Source organism: Cucurbita moschata, unplaced genomic scaffold (genome assembly GCF_002738365.1).
Source record: "Cucurbita moschata cultivar Rifu unplaced genomic scaffold, Cmos_1.0 Cmo_Scf00014, whole genome shotgun sequence".
Taxonomy (NCBI): domain Eukaryota; kingdom Viridiplantae; phylum Streptophyta; class Magnoliopsida; order Cucurbitales; family Cucurbitaceae; genus Cucurbita; species Cucurbita moschata.
This window is the reverse complement of record NW_019268530.1, coordinates 551,972-572,185: the sequence shown is the minus strand read 5'-3', so window position 1 is coordinate 572,185 and position 20,214 is coordinate 551,972. Positions and strand designations below refer to the sequence as shown.

The 20,214-nt window shown below is 36.1% G+C and overlaps 3 protein-coding genes across 3 annotated transcripts; 2 read left to right on the top strand and 1 right to left on the bottom strand.

Annotated features, from left to right (window-relative positions):
• Positions 1-3,883: 3,883 nt before the first annotated feature.
• Positions 3,884-6,612, top strand: LOC111452290 (ADP,ATP carrier protein 1, chloroplastic-like). The gene is made up of 5 exons (XM_023092929.1): positions 3,884-4,630; positions 5,026-5,280; positions 5,381-5,524; positions 5,604-5,951; positions 6,031-6,612. The coding sequence occupies exons 1-5, from the start codon at positions 3,884-3,886 to the stop codon at positions 6,397-6,399; spliced, it is 1,863 nt and encodes a 620-aa protein (XP_022948697.1). The 3' UTR covers positions 6,400-6,612.
• Positions 6,613-6,760: 148 nt separating this feature from the next.
• Positions 6,761-10,002, bottom strand: LOC111452289 (eukaryotic translation initiation factor 3 subunit A-like). Its single transcript, XM_023092927.1, has 7 exons — positions 9,754-10,002; positions 9,280-9,395; positions 9,077-9,195; positions 8,839-9,001; positions 8,509-8,738; positions 8,068-8,389; positions 6,761-7,977 (listed from the first exon to the last, which is right to left on the bottom strand). The coding sequence occupies exons 1-7, from the start codon at positions 9,910-9,912 to the stop codon at positions 6,975-6,977; spliced, it is 2,112 nt and encodes a 703-aa protein (XP_022948695.1). The 5' UTR covers positions 9,913-10,002; the 3' UTR covers positions 6,761-6,974.
• A 1,835-nt stretch (positions 10,003-11,837) lies between these two features.
• Positions 11,838-18,821, top strand: LOC111452288 (pleiotropic drug resistance protein 1-like). The gene is made up of 24 exons (XM_023092926.1): positions 11,838-12,239; positions 12,347-12,467; positions 12,547-12,635; positions 12,716-12,800; positions 12,872-13,031; positions 13,152-13,228; positions 13,973-14,026; positions 14,099-14,189; positions 14,345-14,646; positions 14,722-15,003; positions 15,094-15,410; positions 15,501-15,661; positions 15,729-15,832; positions 15,919-16,057; positions 16,146-16,211; positions 16,298-16,410; positions 16,498-16,830; positions 16,923-17,213; positions 17,288-17,371; positions 17,447-17,580; positions 17,662-17,889; positions 17,978-18,149; positions 18,233-18,487; positions 18,564-18,821. The coding sequence occupies exons 1-24, from the start codon at positions 11,941-11,943 to the stop codon at positions 18,819-18,821; spliced, it is 4,215 nt and encodes a 1,404-aa protein (XP_022948694.1). The 5' UTR covers positions 11,838-11,940.
• The last annotated feature ends 1,393 nt before the right edge of the window (positions 18,822-20,214 follow it).

The following is a 20,214-nucleotide window of genomic DNA, read 5'->3' as shown; positions in this document are numbered from 1 at the left end:
GGGTTCTAACTTCAACGCCTTACAATGTATTTAATGTGGGGTTGGGCATGATTATATTGGGGCACCTTTGGACCTGAACTTGTTTGGGCCAAATTTGATTGGGGTACCTATAAGGTAAATACATGGTGTATTTATACCTCAAAACATCTTTGTTTGTATTGTTTTTGCATTTGGAGTTGCCATATATATATATATATATTATAATCCGAAACAACCTACCCAAGAAAGACTCGTAGCTTCCTCCTCATCTCCTCACCAAGCGTTACAACAAACACAAATTTGGCTGCCCAATCTGCAACCATGGAACCAACTGGGCTGTCTTCTTCTCCCCAATTCAAGCCCTCATTTAATTGAAGCCCAATACGTTCTCAACCAAATTCCTTCGTCACTTTCATCCATTTGGATTCACTTGTCCTTGCCCTAATTTTTGTTTTTCATAAACTTGGAATTTGATCCACTTAATGGAGGACGGTGGGATTCTCCACTATGTTAAAATTGAATGAACATTTCTAACGTAGACTCGTAATGTTCATTAAACTCGAGGCTCACACATTTGACTTTGAAGGCTCGAAAGTGAAAGAAGGGTGTAGGTTGGGAATTTGATTGGAAATGGAAGTTTGAATAAAAGAGGTAGTTGAGGATTAGGAGATAGGAAGAAAAGGCAAAGAGATTGCGTTCAAAAGCGGGGAGCCGAAGGGCTTGAGGGGTAGGGTTGCTTTCGCTTGCTACCACGAGAAACAGTTCCCCAAAACCAAAAGCAATTTGTATTTCAGATTTTTTCTGTCTTCTTCCTTAAATCAATCTCTCCTTTTCCACAACTAAGTTCCTCTTTTCAAAATTAATTAAAAATTAATAATTTAATTAATTTTCCCTTTCTTTTTTCTATGGAATATGAATTTCAGCCATCTTCCAAATAAGTAATTCGGAAATAATATTTAAATCATTTTTTTAAATATTTAAAGATAACTCCAAAACAGCTTCAGAATGATGATACAGATAAGATGTTTAAAAAAATGGATTTCTTTTCATACGTCACCCCATGAAAATATCAAATATTTTAGTGAATATTTCATTTTTAAATAATAATAATAGAAAATCTCCTCTCTCCTCTCTCACACACCTAACAAACAATCTATTACTGAAAATTTTAGGGACAAAAAGGTAATTGAACAAAAGAGAGATTAAATTTAATTAATCACTAAAAAAGGTGAAATGATTAAATAAGGGAAGGAAGGGTATTAAAAGATGAGCCTAGCCACTTGTTTTGACTTTCAATGTTGCTGTGTGGCGACGTGTACTCTTTTAAACCGTTGTTCAGTGTAGTTAACTAATTAATTAGTTTAATTTTATTCATTGATAAAAATAAATAAAAATTAAAAAGAGTTTTGCTGTCCGTCCATTACCATGGCCGGATACAACGTAAGCGCTCTGTGAGCCCCACTGCTGACTTGGATCCATATCGTGGAATTAGTAGTTCCAGCCAATACCGGGGTAGGTGGGTTGGATTTTTTTTTTTTTTTTTTCCTTTTGTTCTTAATATGTATTATGGAAATCAATTATAATAATTATTGAATCCTTCCTATTTTGCAGCTGAAAAGAAAAACTAATGAAAATAACGAAAATGATGTAATTTCAGGAAACAAAATTATGATCTTTCTATTTTAATCATTTTTTTTTTTAATAAAAATAACATCGTCTATAATTTTTTTTTAAAAATATAAATGGTAAAGCTACTAACTTAAACTAGAAGAATTTTTAAGTTAATTTAATTATCGTTTAGTTATTTTTATAATTTAAGGTAGGAGAAAGACGTGAAATATAAAATACATCTAGAGAAAGATTTTTGATACTTTTTTAATATTAAATAACTTTACTTACTAATCGTATCCTAAATTAAGTATAATATTAATATATGTAATTATTATTTTCAAATTTTGATACTTTGTACTTGGGAATAATCAAATATGTTAATATTTAACATTTAAAATAATGTAAAATTTTACTAAATAAAAAATTATAACTTGTTAAAAAGTGAGAAATGCAATAAAATTGTAGCTTCCAAATTTTATTTTAAATAAGGACCTCTTAGTTGTGTAATTCAAAAAATCAAACTCACCAAATTATGATAATATAATTTCTTAAATAATAATGCATAAGCATATTTTTATATTTTATTATATAAAAAATATAATAATAAATTAATTTGGAAGGTAAATTTTAAGTTGTCAATGATAAAGATATTCAAAAGTTGAGTCTCTCACGAATCTACACTTTGATCAGACGTCGATGAGAAATCTACCTTAGTATCCGATTAGGGATGGGGCAGAGTATGATGTGAACTCCCATCCCATCTCACCCTTGAACCAAATTTTAATAAATTTTATTAATTTTAAAAAATACATAATATATATTATAATTATTTATAAAAACCATTATACTATATTAAGTAAAAAAATTAAGATGGATATATTTTATATTTAATATTCCGAAATGAAAAATGGGACGGGGACGAGGACGAGGAGTACATCCCAACTCCGCCCTCGACCTTACATTAAAATTAATGTTCAAATAAAAATAGAGGCTAAAAAGAAAAGTTTGCACTTTAACCAACAAAAAAAAATGAAAATAACATAGAAATAAATGAGAAGCACCCGTTATTTGGTGGACAAAGAACATTACATCGTTTTCTAGCTATTTCATGCGTAATTTTCGTTCATTAAATAAAAAGAAAAGGGCAAAAAAAAAAAAAAAAGAAAAGAAAAGCGTGACACTTTATTGACCAACTTGCAGAAGCTCAAAAAGATCTTAAAATGAAGGGTACTTTGGACATTTCCGAACGGCGGCAGTTTAATTTCGATCGTGATCCTCCCCTTTTTAGCCAACTTGCTTTGCAACTTCTTTACGAGAAAGGGAAAAAAATAATAATAAATAAAAAAATAAACACATTGTGACATGTGACATTGTCTTTATTATTTTATTCATTGTTAACTATCTTATTAACTATTCAAAAAAATTTCAATCCATTTTCCACAAACTAAAGAGAAGTTTTTAAACAAATAAATATACATAAATTTATTCTTTGAAAAAAAAAAGTATAACTTTAGTGCTTTAATTAATTTGAAAATAGTGAACGAAATATATATTTTTTTAACACAAGAGTGTTTAAGATATATATATATATATATATTTTGTGGATGACATAATTTAAATTATATTATTAATCAACTGGGTAAGGAGATAATTAAGTAATTAAGGTAAGATAATTTATTTTTTAGTTCAATAAATGGGGATCCAAATGTTAATAAGCACGGTATGTATGAAGTTGTCCGCACAGGTGGTGGAAAGAAAAACATATGCTCCTTAAAAAATGGCATCATAACAGTTCCACTTTGGTCAAAGTTTCAACGATCCAGACCCGAAAACTAAGGAAAAACACTCCAAATTCAGAGACCCGAGTTTATGATTTAACCTTCCAAGAACCGATGGGTAGAGCAAAGTGATTGGAGTCTATAATTTAACCTTTCAAGAACAGATCTGTTGAACAAAGTTATTCTTGTTCTTGCGACTGTAAATCAACCCACTTGTGGAAAATACCCATTTAATTATTCCTTCCGTCTTTTGGTTTGATTTGAATTTTATTTTATTGGGTTTTTTTGGCTGTTTGTTCTCTGAAACAATTCGAGGGTTTTTGATTTCTGTTGTTTGTATATAAAGAAAAATATTTGTATGTTCGCCCATCCTCTGGAGAAGGGAACTTGCCATTCTTACCTATCTTCTTCTTATCTTCCTTCTTTCCTCTTCTTCCTTCCTCATCTGTGTCTCTTTTTGAAAGCCTGAAGCGTTTGGATTATTGTTTTTCCACAAGGGATCAAAGAGGAGAGACATGGAGGCTGTTTTGCAAAGCAAAGGGTTTCTCACTCTTCCCCCAAATCCCAAGGCCAGAAGCTTATTGCCTTCTCATGGCCTTAGGCAGAGGATTTTATCCACAAAGCCTTTGAATCTTCCTGGGTTATCACTTTCCTCAAATGGGTTTCAAAGATTTCAGGGATTTGTATCGAGAAACGCTTCCTTCTCTCCCAAAGAGCGTGTTTCTCTCATCTGCAGGGCTGAGGCCGCGGCGGCGCCTGCAGCGGATTCCGATGAGATCCCTAAAATTTTGGGGATTGAGATTGAAACCCTCAAGAAGATTATCCCTCTTGGGCTTATGTTCTTTTGCATCCTTTTCAATTACACAATTCTTAGGGATACAAAGGATGTTTTGGTTGTGACTGCTAAAGGTAGCAGTGCTGAGATTATTCCATTTTTGAAGACTTGGGTTAATTTGCCCATGGCTGTTGGATTCATGTTGTTGTACACCAAATTGGCTAATGTTTTGCCTAGAAAGGCTCTGTTCTACACTGTCATCGTTCCATTCATTGCCTTTTTTGGGGCCTTTGGATTTCTTTTGTATCCTCTTAGCAATTTTATCCACCCTCAAGCTTTTGCTGATAAGCTTCTCAACTCCCTTGGCCCGAGGTTCCTTGGTCCTCTGGCTATTATGAGGATTTGGAGCTTTTGCTTGTTTTACGTCATGGCTGAGTTGTGGGGAAGTGTCGTGGTTTCTGTGTTGTTCTGGGGATTTGCCAATCAGGTAAATTTTCAAAACTTTGGCATCTAAACTTGTGATTTATGATTCGAGTTTCGTGTTGTTGTGACTGCTGTTAGCGATTTTAGATCTTGTTCGAGTGCAAATTCGACGATATTTTACATGGATCATAGTTTTTGCTCCTGCTGATTAATGGCTTTACATGTTTTATTTTGAGTTCTTGATTGGGATATGTGAAATGCAAGGGAATTCAAAAGAACTGGATTTCTCCCTTGAAGTTGTTGCATTTAGTTGTTGGGTTTATGTTCTGATAAATGTAAGGATAGATTGAATTGAATCTATCCGTGGCCGAGCAAGCGCCGTGACCAATGGTTTAGCAATGGAGTTTGAAAGGATTAGCTCATTAATTTTCCCTTTCTTTGGTTGCCATTTTTTTGCAGATTACAACTGTTGATGAAGCCAAAAAGTTCTATCCTCTATTCGGTCTTGGTGCGAATGTTGCCCTCATTTTCTCGGGTAGAACTGTGAAGTATTTCTCGAATATGAGGAAACATTTGGGTCCCGGAGTCGATGGTTGGGCTATATCTTTGAAAGCCATGATGAGTATAGTCGTCGGTATGGGGCTTACGATCTGTTTCCTCTATTGGTGGGTGAATAAGTATGCTTCTCTTCCAACTCGCAGCAAGAAGAAGAAGGTAACCCCCGCATTCTCGTACGGTCGCTTGCGTACGTCTTCAGCTATCAATTCTCTTGTTAAATGATTCTGAATTTATGTATTCTTGCATTTATTTACAGGAGAAGGTCACCATGGGGACAATGGAGAGCTTGAAATTCTTGGCATCTTCAAGATACATCAGGGATCTTGCCACTTTGGTCGTTGCATATGGCATCAGTATCAACCTTGTCGAGGTTACGTGGAAATCGAAGCTCAAAGCACAGGTTTGCTGCATTCGACATTGGAATGTCTGTCTATTAATCAGCTTGTTCTGTAAATAATACCCTCTTCGTAACTGTACAGTTTCCGAGCCCAAACGAATACTCGTCTTTCATGGGCGATTTCTCAACTGCTACTGGAATAGTAACATTCATAATGATGTTGCTTAGTCAATATATTTTCAACAAATACGGGTGGGGAGTTGCAGCCAATATTACGCCCACAGTACTCCTCATTACTGGAGTTGCTTTCTTTTCATTGATTTTGTTTGGAGGCCCGATAGCGCCGATGCTTACCCAGTTCGGGTTAACGCCTCTTCTTGCTGCTGTTTATGTGGGTGCTATGCAAAACATCTTCAGCAAGAGTGCCAAGTACAGTTTGTTTGATCCCTGCAAAGAAATGGCTTACATTCCCTTGGATGAGGATACCAAGGTAAATTTGATGTCTTGTTTGAATGTCTACTACTAAATTGTTGTTCAAGAATTCGTTTCTAAATGGCTTCGTGCTTTAGGTCAAAGGCAAGGCTGCCATCGACGTCGTCTGCAATCCATTGGGGAAGTCTGGAGGCGCTCTCATTCAACAGTTCATGATCTTGACATTCGGATCTCTTGCAAACTCGACTCCATACCTTGGAGGTATCCTGTTGGTTATCGTCCTGGCATGGTTGGGAGCAGCCAGATCCTTGGACAGCCAATTCACGGCACTGCGTAAGGAGGAAGAGCTTGAGAAGGAGATGGAACGATCAGCTGTTAAGATCCCAGTTTTGGCCCAGAACGACGGTGAAAATGGCTCCTTAGCCACCAGTCGCACGCCTTTGAACCCCACCAAAGGTGACTCTGCAAGCAGTTCACCAGAAACCTCAGCTCCAACCAACGCCTAAATTTGTTCTTCCATCAACAGTTTCAAACAAACACAGGAAGAAGTTGGTTGGTTGGTTTGGCTTAGAATTTTGTGTTAGTTTCATAGAAATAAAATTAGCCACAGACCGTATGAATCTGACTTTTTCCAAGAATCTCTTTTTCATTCTCAATATGTATTTGTAATCATATTTATATATAAATGGTGGTGAAACCCCCAATTGTAATTCCATTTATTCTCATGTTCATTCTTTTATTCTTTTGGAATTTGGCCATGAGATGTTTATAAGCTGTTCTTACAGGAATTGGAATTCTTCTGAATCTCTGACAGATTTGTAAATTTATGTTTTAAGAATGTTGGAATTAAGGAATAAACAACTAAATGAAATTTGGAATCACACCAGAAAGCCCCTTTCTATATTCCAAACACAACCAAGAAAAGGAATGCAGTAAATCTTAATACATGGAGCGGCTAATTGCACAAACTTATTGGCTTTCAAGAGAATGAATAACCGACACTCAAAAAAGAAGGAACTGTATGGTCAAAGCAAGACATACCGTACAAACACTGGCCATAGTTGAATGAAACAGGCAAGTTTCATAACCCAACTGCCTTCTTGAGTGTCTTGATGAAGCTGTTTCTCGCAGAATCATCGTCGCCGTTGACATCGTTGTCCCCGCTTACCATTGGTTTCTTTCCCATACAGTCCACTCCCTTTTTCATTCCTCCCAAGATCAGAGATGGTGAAGATGGGATTCTCCTGAAGATCCTTGCACTGGCTGACCTTGTGAATTTCATTTCCTTCCCACTCTGCTCATTCTTTTCACACTCTTCTTCGCTCACTTCTATTTTGGCTTTGCTGCCTTCAATTCCAACAATCCTCTCCTCTTCTTTGTTTTGCTCAGCCTCAACCTCCTCCTGTGGGGAATTTGCACTTATTTCATGAGGCTTGCTCATTTCACCTTCATCTTCATTTTGGAGATCTACATCTTCTTGGGTTTCATCCTCTAACAGGATTTGAAGCCACTTCTCGACGTTTCCTTTGCCTCGTTCTTTTCTACTCTCTTCGTCTTCTTCTTCTTTGACATCCGACTCGTGCATGAAAGGGAATAGCTTGTCATGTCTCTTTTCTTCTCCTATTTCTAAATTTTGAAGCCTTTGGATAATTAAGCTTCCTTCCTCCACCAGTGGAACAATTGCTTTCTCATCATGTTCACCAGGCTTCTCCATGGCCACATCAGGTTCCATTTGTTTCTCCCCTCCATTTTGGGACAAAGCAGATTCAGAAGCTCTTTGTTCTTCCTCTAGAAACAGTCTCAGCTCTTTGTGTGTCGGTGTCTTTGGCTTGATTCCTGGCAAAAAGGCAGTTGGAGTTTTGTGGTCTGTTTCTTCCAGGAGTAGCATATTGTCAGTTCTTGATCTTTTTCGCGCCTGTTCATGTCCAGGCCTCAGCTGTTTCTCTAGCTCATCTCTCTGTCTGTATTTCTGGTAGAGATCTCTCTCAGCGGTGTCACAAATTGCCTTCTGCGCTTCAAGCCGGGCCATTAGTGCACTGCTTGCTGCTTGGTTTAGCCTTAACTGCTCCTTGTAAATAACACTCCTACAAGAAAACAATCACATTGGCAAGGTAAGTCCTATTTGATCTGCTTTGCACGTTTATTTTCGTAGAATGGCTGTTAATTAATCTTACTGGTGCATTGCATCTCGGATCATCTTCTCCAGCATTGTCTTATGGGATGATTGAGCCTCGGCTAATCGCCTGCACTTCTCAGCCTTTCTTTTATGTTTAATTAATTTTAATTCCAATTCCTGAATTCTCAGCTTCTCTTCTTCATTATTTAGCTTCATATCATTCACTTCATCATCTACCCTCTGTATTTCTGCCTTCAGCTTTGCCCTTTCATCTCTTTGTCTTAGAGAATCTCTGGCCATGACAATGGCTTGGTATGGATTCGTAACGAAGTCTGGATTTTCATTCTCTTTAAGAACTTCAGGTTTCACTTTTCTTGCAGCTAACATTAATCAAAGAATCCAAAAGTTATATACTAATTTAAACTGTTGGTATGAAATCAAAATCGAACTTTTCAAGAGCAAGAGAGCATGAATGAGAACAATTTTTCTTAGAACTAACCAACTATAGGAATACTTGGTCTTGTTTGTCTATTGTAGTCCAATGACCTCAAAGGTGATGAAGAATCATCATAACATTCTCTTCGAGATAAAACAATGGCAGCTGGAGCAAATCCGAGTCGCTCTTTGGATGCCACGAAATGTTGAGGAAAAGAATGAGATTCAACTGTCTGTGAATTATTCAGCTCTTCGTTTTCGCCTTCGAAGAACAGAAATGAAAAGGCTCTGCGCCTGTCATCATTATATCATGAAAATACTTACATATTAACATCACCACCTAAACATTCATAAACTCAAATGAACATCAATCAAGAAGTTAAAGCAAACGCACCTGAAATCTGAGTTGGATGAAGCAAAGATGGACAAAAACTGGTTTACAGAGATACCCAATTGAAAATCCCACCATGGAACTAAGAACTCTAACTTGTGATGTTTCCTCTTGCAGGCTTGCCATTGAAGTATTCGTAAATTGCTAGGAACAGTGAGTCCTCCTCCTGTGTTTCACCAAAAAACCATGAGAACAAGAGAGGAGACGAATTTACAAATTTGGAACAGTTTTAGAAGTATACTTGAGCAAGGAAACCAATGATCAATATCCCAAGCAAGTGGTGAAGCAGAATCAGCATGATAATAAAGAACATTGCCGTAATGGTCGACTCGAATTACCGCAGGATCGAAGCCAGCGTTCCTGATATAATCAAAACCAGATGACTTAAAGTAGAAATACACAAATGTTTTTAGAAATTTCAGAAATGGAACGTCAGCTACTTACCCTAGATGGTTGAGTTGCTTCCATAAGAGACTGACAAAAAGCTTTGGCTTCGCAGTAGGCTTTGCCTTTGGATTTATTATTGGAAACAACTGATCTAATTCCATTGCGGTTGCGGTCTGAAACATTATGCAAAGATCCACGCAGTAAGTATAATGAAAATGGAATTCAGGACAAGTAGTTGCAAGGTAATTAGGTAAAGTTCCCGCTTCTAATTCCTTGCAGAATTCGTGCCATCTTAAACATTTCCATCCAGAAATGGAAATTTTGAAATGGAATTATGCAGAAATCCACAAGAATTGCAAAACAGAAAGGAATTAACTACGGACTAATCACAAACAGTTTCCCCCGAAGTAACAGAAAGGGCTCAAAGTCTCTCACAGTGGGGAATTAAAATCAGAACAGCAATATCACAATTCAATTCAATTCAATCTTCCATCTAATCAAAGAAAAAATTCAGAAAGATTCGTATCTAACCTCTCGTTTCTTCAAACTATAAGGCGTGAAAGTGAAAGGAGGACCACGGCAGTACAATCCAGCTTGTCGATCGCGGCAAAGCTTGGCGTAAGCTTGCGGGTGGCCGACAGCCTCATCAATCGCCATTTCTTCTTCACTAAACAAGCAATTGTCGGCCATTATCGTCAAATCTCCTTCTTCTTCGACTCGCTGAAGAAAGCTCAAAATTTCACCTCAGATGAAGAAACTGAAAGAGGAGCGTAAAGAGATATGGAGATACTGTTTCTTTTTCTTTTTTTCTTTTTAAGTTTTGGCTACCAAAAAGCAACCAACGGTCGAATTCGGCTGCCACGTCAACAAAACGGTGCGCAGTAGGTAATGGTAACGGCTACGGGATTCAGATTGGCCCACATTAATCAATTGGGTTTTTAAAGTCTGAGGCCCACTTGATAAATAATGGTTAATATTTTTTAAGGACAACTTAAATTTAAATTTATTTGAATTAATTTAAAGGTTGAATTGCAATATATTTTATTTTACTTGTAAATTTTGAAATCCTTCTAACGTTAAAAAGGGTGTTAATGCTCTGTAGAAGTATTTTTTAAGGTAAAGATATTTTAAAACATCTTCTAAGGATATTAATGATTATTTTTTTGTTATATACTATTAAAAATTTAGGAATATTTTTGAAATAAAATGATAATGGTTTTTGTTCTAAACTAATATTTTAATTAAAATTTTAAGAATATTTTTTTTTAAATGAAGTACTAGAGATATTTTTTTTATAATTAATTAAACATATTTTTTTAAGGACAAACTTAAATTTAAATTTATTTGAATCAATTTAAGGTTGATCTTAAATTGCATAATATTTTACTTTACTCTTCCTAAAATAAATTCTTTTTTGATGTTCTTCTAATTTGAGTTGTCTTTTTTGAGATATTAATAGTAAATATCAACCTTCTTATAATTATTTATAGAATTATTGAATTGTAAAATTAAACATACAATGGTAGAAAGTCTCTAATATCTTATGTTCGAGTTATTTTTAAATCTAAAATATTATTGCTTTAAGGTATAATATTATCGTTGGATATATAAATAAAAGTGTTGTTAACTTGTACATATTTAAGCATGTATTTAATATTCAAATCTTTGTACGTAGTTGAACTAAAATAAAGAATAAAAGTATTTTTTTTATAATACAAAATTTAATCAAAATGATTTCTTTTAATTTTACCTTATGAGTTGTATTTTTGCTTTTTTTTTCTTTAACTCAGCATAAAAATATTTTAATTTTCTACCGAGGAATAGCAAAGAATATTCTCATAAATAGATTAAATCACAAACATTATCTGTAACAGCTAAATACTTACTTTCTCAAAATTATTGGTATATATATATATATATATATATATATATATATATATATATCATATCTAATATCTAGTTGCATATATAAATATATATACAATATAGTTGTGAAATAATACATACCCATACATAATTGGAGAATATTTTTAGATTTATTTACTCCCAAGTCATCTATGATAAAATAATATATCCAAGTTATTTTCATTTGAAGTCAATGTTGATGAAATAATATCATAATATTTTTTTTATAAATTAAAAATAATATAACAACAGATATGTAAATTATAATTCATTATACCATATATTAGTCATCTATAAGCATCAAGACATGTTAATAACTACTCACACTTTAATTATTTAAAAAAGAACGTAAGAATAATTTTTAATAATATTTATTTTAACAATATAATTGATTCTAATTGATATTAACACCATAAACTATTATAGAGAATTTGACAGCTTGAAATTCATATATTTATAAAAATGGCCTAGTATGATTAAATTTAGATCACGTGATAAATTATTTTTTGAAGTAATTAAAACTATATTATTGATATTCTATATGTTATAAATTCTACGTGCAAGCACATGCCCCTATATTATGTCTTATTAATATGCTCATTTCGCCATGTATATTTTGTTTGTGCATAACTCTGTTGCTGTAAGGCTGTAAGGCGGAAAGGCTGCAGCCCGCGCACAAATCCTAAGAAAAACTGGTAAAATTTCAACTTTTCTTTAGTTTTTGAATGAAAATGTGTTGAAAGAAGTCCATTTTGGCAGAGATTTTGAGGGTAAAAGTTGGTTAATGTGAGTTTTTGAAGGAGCAGAGAGGAGATGGAGTTGGGGATTGGCAGCTCGTTTAAGAGGCTTGGGAGTTTTAATGTGGATGGTTTTCCAGTATCATCAGTGCATGAAGAGGACCAGGAATCGCTGAAATGGGCCGCCATTGAAAAGCTTCCGACGTTCAGGCGTTTGAGGAGAGGGTTGATGACGACTTTGGATGGTAAAGCCAATGAAGTTGATATCTTAAATCTTGGGTTTCAAGACAGGAAGAATTTGATTGAGGCGTTGATTAAAGTTGCTGAAGAGGATAACGAGAAGTTCTTGTTGAAGCTGCAGAATCGTCTTGATAGGTGCATTCGCCTTTTTTTTTTTTTTTTTTAAATTCTTAGACTAAACTTTATAGAAAATGTTGTTCATTTGATTGATCTTATTGTGGTATGTTTCTTGACATTTTCAGGGTAGGAATCGAACTTCCGACAATCGAGGTTCGGTTCGAGCATTTGAATGTCGAAGCCGATGCTTATATGGGAAGTAGAGCATTGCCAACAGTTCTAAATTTCACACTCAATATGGTGGAGGTAACATTTTAACTCATGAACTGATATGAGCTGATAACTTTCAAGAACTATAGTGATTTTTTGTTTGTTTGGTTTCAAGGGGTTCTTGGGTTACCTTCATATGTTTTCCAGTCGAAAGAAGCAGTTAAAAATCCTTCATAATATCAGTGGAATCGTCAAGCCTGGAAGGTAAGAAAAACAAGGGGAAAAAAATGGTAAAATCAGCACAATTTCTTGTTCTGATACTCATTCTTTGATTGTTTTGGCAGAATGACACTGCTGTTGGGTCCTCCTAGCTCTGGAAAGACCACTCTTTTATTAGCACTGGCAGGAAAGCTTGATCCTCAAATAAGAGTAAGCATCCCCCGCACTCACTCTTTTAGTTTTAGTGTAGTCTGTGATCTCAAGAAACATTTTGCATTCAGGCAAGTGGAAGGGTGAGTTACAATGGGCATGGACTCAATGAATTTGTGCCCCAGAGGACTGCAGCCTACATCAGTCAATATGATCTTCATATTGGAGAAATGACTGTTAGGGAAACTTTAGCTTTTGCTGCACGATGCCAGGGCGTCGGCTCACGCTACGGTCAGCTTTAAAACGATACATTTACGCCTTCTTGTGATCCAGTGACAACTAAACTCAAAACTCTATGATAAAGATGTAACATTTTGCAACTTGGGGATCTAAAATGACTTATTTTTGCAGACATGCTAGCAGAACTGTCAAGGAGAGAGTTGGCAGAAAATATAAAGCCTGAGCCTAATATTGATACATTCATGAAGGTAAATATGATTAATCTGTACTAAACAGGTTTTCCTTAATCTAATCACAACCATACCTGTAACAGCCCAAGCCCATTGCTATATCTAATAGCGGTGGGCTTGGGCTCTTACAAACCACTCCCCTTGAGGGCCCAGTGTCCTTGCTGACATACCGTCTAGTGTCTGGTTTTAATACTATTTGTAATAGCCCAAGCCCACCGCTAACAGATATTATCCACTTTGGCCCAATATGTATTGCTGTAAGTCTCACGATTTTAAAACGTGTCTCTTGGAAGAGGTTTTGTAACGGCCCAGGCCCACTGAGCAAATATTGTTTTCTTTGGGCTTTTCCCTTTCGGGCTTCCCCTCAAGAGAACGAAATACCGTTTATAAGGGTGTGGAAACCTCTTCCTAGCAGACACGTTTTAAACACCTTGAGGGGAAGCCCGAAAGGGAAAGTCTAAAGAGGACAATATCTTCTAGCGGTGGGCTTGAGCCATTACAGGTTTTCACATCTTTATAAGGAATGCTTCGTTTCCCTCCCCAACCGATGTCGGATCTCACAATACTTGCAAGAAAAAAAAGCTTGTAGAGTTGAGTTCATTAACAACAACAGAGTTAATATGCCTAAATAGAGGATCTTTGACCAATTTGAACCATGATAGGATTAAGTTAGAGTGAAGAAAAGAAAATTAAAGTGGATTTATTTTCCTGGTTGATTGAAGGAATTAGTGACACTAACCTACATAAGAGCCTCATTTTCAGGCAACTGCAACAGAAGGTCAAGAGGCAAGTATGGTGACAGATTACATCCTCAAGGTAATATATTATTATGAAAGCTAAACAGTGTCCAAATATGTTCTTAATCTCTAATTCTTTGAAATCTTTTAGATTTTGGGATTGGAAGGATGTGCTGATGTAATGGTTGGTGATGAAATGATAAGAGGCATATCTGGTGGACAAAGGAAGAGAGTCACTACAGGTAAAATTAGTTCATACAGCTAAGCTATGATCTGTTCGATAACCATTTCATTTTTTTAAAAAGTATGTTTTTCGATCCATTTCTTCAGCTTAGCTATGACAAGTTCTTGTTTTTGTTCTTGAATATTTTGAAATAAAGTAAAAGTTTGCATACAGGCGAGATGTTAGTTGGTCCAGCGAGGGCTTTGTTCATGGATGAAATATCAACGGGGTTGGATAGCTCCACAACGTTTCAAATAGTGAATTCATTGAAGCAAAGTGTTCACATTCTTAAAGCAACGGCAGTTATTTCACTTCTCCAACCAGCACCAGAGACTTATGAGCTTTTTGATGACATTATTCTTCTATCCGATGGTCGAATTGTTTATCAAGGTCCTCGTGATGAGGTGCTTCAGTTCTTTGAATCTATGGGGTTTGTTTGTCCTGAGAGGAAGGGAGTGGCTGACTTTCTTCAAGAGGCAAGTTTTTAGTCAACAATAGAATTTAGCCTTTAGCAACCCCAGAATTGAGTACTAAATCTAAGTTTTATACAGGTGACATCAAAGAAAGATCAAGAACAGTACTGGAAAAACAAAGAGGAGCCTTACAGATTCATTACACCCAGTGAATTTTCTGATGCATTTAAATCATTCCATATTGGCATAAAGCTTGGAGATGAACTTGCCATCCCTTTTGATAAGTCTAAGAGCCACAGAGCAGCTTTGACAACCCAGAAATATGGTGTTGGAAAGAGAGAACTCTTAAAAGCTTGCTTCTCAAGAGAGATCCTTCTCATGAAACGAAACTCCTTCGTCTACATTTTCAAGCTCTTTCAGGTAGCCTCAAATTTACTCTTTTTTTTTGTTTCTTTTCTGAAAGACATAGCCTATCAGCTTATTAACACGATTGCCTTTTGGAGTTTTCAGCTGTTGGTAATGGCTTTAATTACAATGAGCGTGTTCCTAAGAACTGAGATGCATCGTGATACCATTGTGGATGGAGGAATCTACACTGGTGCTTTGTTCTTCACAGTTATTATGATTATGTTTAATGGGTTATCAGAGCTCTCATTAACCACAATTAAGCTTCCTAATTTCTACAAGCAAAGGGACCTCTTATTCTATCCTTCATGGGCGTATTCTCTTCCCAATTGGATCCTCAAGATTCCTATTACCTTTATTGAAGTTGCTTTGTGGGTTGTCATCACATACTATGGCATTGGCTTTGATCCAAATATTGAGAGGTAAGAGATACTAAAAGTGTTTTTTGAGCTTGAGAAGTCTTTCTTTCCTTCTTTTTGATGTGAATATGAATGGGAACAACAATGCTGCAGGTTTTTCAAACAATTCTTGGTGCTTCTACTAGTTAACCAGATGGCTGCTGCACTGTTCCGATTCATTGCTGCATTGTGTCGTAATATGGTCGTTGCGAACACGATCGGTTCTTTTGCTCTTCTGACCCTCTATGCACTTGGCGGCTTTGTCCTGTCTCGAGGTACGACACAGCTGTGCATTCTAAAATGAAATAGTCAACTTTGATCTTATTTTCATTCTTTATGTAGAGGACATTAAGAAATGGTGGATATGGGGGTATTGGACATCACCAATAATGTATGCTCAAAACGCCGTAGTTGTAAACGAGTTCCTTGGAAAGAGTTGGGCACATGTAAGTTCTTAAAATTCTCTCTTTTGAATCATGTTTTATTAATATTCACTGTTTTTTTTATGTTCTTGAGCTGTCTTTTTTTTTAGGACGCTTTAGGAGTTGTGGTTTTGAAGACCCGTGGATTCTTCCCAAATGCATATTGGTATTGGATTGGTGCAGGAGCTTTGCTTGGTTATGTGTTTCTGTTCAACTTACTTTTCACTTTGGCGTTGTCGTCCCTCAACCGTAATCATCTCGACCTCATATGACTTCGTAAAATACGCATCTTAGCAAGAAAGAGCCTCAAATTAACATCTTAGTTTTGATTGTGTAGCATTTGGGAAGGGTCGAGCTTTTCAATCAGGCGAACCAGAAAGTATTGACAGTGGTGACAAAAGAGGTATAACAAAGTTCGAGATCGAGAATTCGAACCTCTAATCTATTAGTCATTAACCAGTTGATTGTTGGGCGTTGTGCTAATTTCAGGAACAGAAATGAAATTTCAAGCCAATGGCAGAAATAGAACAGGAATGATTCTTCCATTTGAGCAACATTCAATTTCATTTGAAGATATCACTTACTCTGTTGACATGCCGCAGGTAAGAATCAAATCACCTACAAAAAAGGAAGAGTTGAAATTTCCATTGAAACTTCCTAATCATAATTACGTTTGATGGGGTTTTCAGGAAATGAAAAACCAAGGTATTTTTGAAGATAAGTTGGTGCTATTGAAGGGAATAAGTGGAGTTTTCAGGCCAGGTGTTCTAACAGCTCTTATGGGAGTGAGTGGTGCTGGTAAGACAACACTAATGGATGTCTTGGCTGGTAGAAAAACTGGGGGTTACATTGAAGGGAACATCAAGATATCTGGTTATCCAAAGAAGCAACAAACATTTGCTAGAATCTCTGGTTATTGTGAACAAAATGACATCCATTCTCCTCATCTTACTGTCTATGAATCCTTGCTCTACTCCGCATGGCTCCGTCTGCCCCGACAAGTCGATCCCCAAACTAGAAAGGTAAACTATGCCAATACTGTTCTTCTATTACTTTTGTTCTTGGAAGAGCTTCAAGTGAATAGCTGACAATTTGATTGAATGAATAACAACAGATGTTCATTAATGAAGTGATGGAACTTGTGGAGTTAAAGACGTTGAGGGATGCTCTAGTTGGGTTGCCAGGTGAAAACGGTCTCTCGACCGAGCAGCGCAAGCGACTCACCATAGCAGTGGAGCTTGTAGCAAATCCATCCATAATATTCATGGACGAGCCAACCTCAGGACTTGATGCTAGAGCTGCAGCCATTGTCATGCGAACCATTCGAAACACAGTGGATACTGGAAGAACTGTTGTATGCACAATTCACCAACCGAGTATCGACATCTTCGAAGCTTTCGATGAGGTGACAGACCAAACAATGAACATTTAAGCTAAATGAAACCTCTAATACTTAACACTTTGAGCTATTTGGTGCAGCTCTTCTTGATGAAGCCAGGAGGCCAAGAAATATACGTTGGTCCATTGGGTCGCCATTCTTTCCATCTAATAAAGTACTTTGAGGTAAAATTATTACAAACACTCATGATTTTGCCCCTCCAATAACAATTATGTAAAGTCTTCATCTTTATTCTCCAGGAAATCAAAGGGGTTGCCAGAATAAAAGATGGGTACAACCCTGCCACATGGATGTTAGAAGTCACTTCCCCAGCACAAGAACTAGCTTTAGGAGTTGACTTCACTGATTTGTACAGAAACTCAGAACTTTATCGGTAATTCAACAATATAGTAGATCAGTTATTATGCATAAATGTGATGCTTTTCGTATGAACATTTCTGAAAATGATGAACAGGAGAAACAAGACGCTTGTTGAAGAATTGAGTACCCCAACTCCGGGATCAACAAACCTATACTTCCCAACTAAATACTCACGATCACTTTACACACAATGTGTAGCTTGTTTATGGAAGCAACATTGGTGTAATTGGCGCAACCCGTCTTACTCCGCCGTGAGATTGCTGTTCACGATCGTCATTGCGCTGATGTTCGGTACAATGTTTTGGGACCTTGGCTCAAAAAGGTAAGCCTTTTTTGTTACCTTCACATGCCACGAAGACAAGAAACATGTTCTGTTCTCTTATTGGAAAACATTGACTTGTGTAATGAAGGACAAGGCGACAAGATCTATTCAATGCCATGGGATCAATGTACACTGCAACACTATTCTTGGGAGTCCAGAATGCCTTCTCTGTACAGCCCGTGCTCGCTGTAGAACGAACCGTGTTTTATCGTGAAAGAGCTGCTGGAATGTACTCAGCCTTCTCATACGCATTTGCAGCGGTACTAACGTTGTTCTGTTTTGAGACATAAGAACTTTGTTTAGTTTAGGCATTGAAAACCGTGTGTCCTGTCCCATGTTTCAGGTGCTGATTGAGCTCCCATATGTTTTACTCCAAGCTCTGGTTTACGCTCTCATAGTGTACACAATGATTGGATTTGAATGCAGTGTTGCTAAGTTCCTTTGGTATCTGTTCATCATGTACTTCACTTTGCTCTACTTCACTTTCTATGGGATGATGGCTGTGGCAATGACACCAAATCATCACATTGCTTCCATTCTCTCCTTTGCATTCTTTGGACTGTGGAGTCTGTTTTCGGGATTCGTCGTCCCAAAACCCGTAAGTTTTGTTTCCAAGTTCGGGTTTTGGTTTTTTTCTTTCGTAAAATGATTAATGTTTGCTGTTTTTTGTATAGAGGATTCCGGTGTGGTGGGCATGGTACTACTGGGTCTGCCCAGTGGGTTGGACGTTGTATGGATTAGTAGCCTCTCAATATGGAGATGTGCAGGATGTTCTTGAAACTGGTCAAACTGTGCAGGAATTTGTGAGACAGTACTTTGGTTTCAGACATGATTTCTTGCGACTTTCTAATTCTATGGTCGCTGGATTTGCTGTTCTTTTTGCTGTTGTATTTGCCATCTCTATCACTGTTTTTAATTTCCAAAGAAGATGATATCATTTATTTGAGTTGTATAGTGTTTTATAAGTAAAAGAATGTGAAGATCATAATTGTATAAGTTACGTTTAAGATTCATATTGGTTAGTTGAATTATGCAACTATAGTCAAGAACCAATACCAATTATTGATGCTCGATCATCTTTAGCTACCCACGACAACTACCTGAACGTGTAACAGTTTAAGCCCACCACTAACTAAATTGTCCTCTTTTGTGCTTTTCCTTTCGGACTTCCCCTCAAGGTTTTTAAGACGCATCTGCTAAGAAGAAGTTTCTTTCACATCCTTATAAAGAATGCTTCGTTTTCCTCTCTAACCGATGTGACATTTCACAATTCACCTCTCTTCGGGGTCCAACGCCTTCGCGAGCGCTCGTTCCTCTCTCCAATCGATGTGAAATCTCACAATCCACCCTTATAAAGAATGGTATCAGAGCCAGACGCAGGCTTCGAAATGGAATAGATTGTGAGATCCCACATGGATTAGAGAAGGGAACGAGTGCCAACTTATGGCTCTAATATCATTTTTTATAAGGGTCTATTGTAAAATCCATCGATTGAAGAGGGAAACGAGTGCGGACACGGGAGGGAGGTGGATTGTGAGATCTCATATCGACTGGAGAGGGGAATGAAGCATTGGGTGTGGAAACCTCTCTCTAACAAACGCATTTTAAAAACCTTAAAAGAAAGTTCGAAAGAGAAAGTAAAAAAATAACAATATCAACTAGCTGTGGACTTGAGCCGATACATTTCAGGTCAGGACCAAACAAATTTGTTTGAATTTGGAGGACGAAAGAAGTGAAGAATAAAAATTATATTTAATTACAATCGTCATCTTTCATTTATAGTTTAATTAGCAATAGTTGGATACACGTGTACGTGAAAATGACATGTCAATGCAAATAATGATATTATTAATTTTTTTAATTAAAAAAGGACTTATTATAACATGAAACAAACAAGATCTTATATCTTTATATTATCGTAACCTCTATCTACCAAAATTTAAGGAGCAATTATGCATAACTTTCATATATATTCTACATTTTTTCGCATACAACAATTTTATTTTTATTTATTTTTATTTTTAATAGTGACGGGGTTGGATGAATTACATATTTTTTTAAAAGATAATTATTGGTATTAATATAATCAATAATCAATAAATATGAAACTGAATTTGTTTCATTAGGCACCTTAAAGTCCGCTATATTTATCTACAATAAAAAATTTATATAAAATCTATGGAGACTAACCACCTTTTTTTTAAGTTCATAAAAAATAAATCTGATTTACAACACGTATTTAAAAAATGGTGAATTATTATTATATAAAATGGGATAATAAAATTATTTTAGGACTGGAATTTAAGGTTTTTTTTTAGTTCAGTC

What these genes read in the sequence shown, in the direction of transcription:
- LOC111452290 (XM_023092929.1), top strand. Translation starts at nt 3,884, where the DNA reads ATGGAGGCTGTTTTGCAAAGCAAAGGGTTTCTCACTCTTCCCCCAAAT. An exon ending in CTCGCAGCAAGAAGAAGAAG is followed by an intron (nt 5,281 to 5,380) that starts GTAACCCCCGCA and finishes ATTTATTTACAG; the next exon opens with GAGAAGGTCACCATGGGGAC. An exon ending in AATCGAAGCTCAAAGCACAG is followed by an intron (nt 5,525 to 5,603) that starts GTTTGCTGCATT and finishes GTAACTGTACAG; the next exon opens with TTTCCGAGCCCAAACGAATA.
- LOC111452289 (XM_023092927.1), bottom strand. Translation starts at nt 9,912, where the DNA reads ATGGCCGACAATTGCTTGTTTAGTGAAGAAGAAATGGCGATTGATGAG. An exon ending in TCATTGGTTTCCTTGCTCAA is followed by an intron (nt 9,002 to 9,076) that starts GTATACTTCTAA and finishes GGTGAAACACAG; the next exon opens with GAGGAGGACTCACTGTTCCT. An exon ending in ATCCGAGATGCAATGCACCA is followed by an intron (nt 7,978 to 8,067) that starts GTAAGATTAATT and finishes GTTTTCTTGTAG; the next exon opens with GAGTGTTATTTACAAGGAGC.
- LOC111452288 (XM_023092926.1), top strand. Translation starts at nt 11,941, where the DNA reads ATGGAGTTGGGGATTGGCAGCTCGTTTAAGAGGCTTGGGAGTTTTAAT. An exon ending in CTGCAGAATCGTCTTGATAG is followed by an intron (nt 12,240 to 12,346) that starts GTGCATTCGCCT and finishes TGACATTTTCAG; the next exon opens with GGTAGGAATCGAACTTCCGA. An exon ending in ATATTGATACATTCATGAAG is followed by an intron (nt 13,229 to 13,972) that starts GTAAATATGATT and finishes CCTCATTTTCAG; the next exon opens with GCAACTGCAACAGAAGGTCA.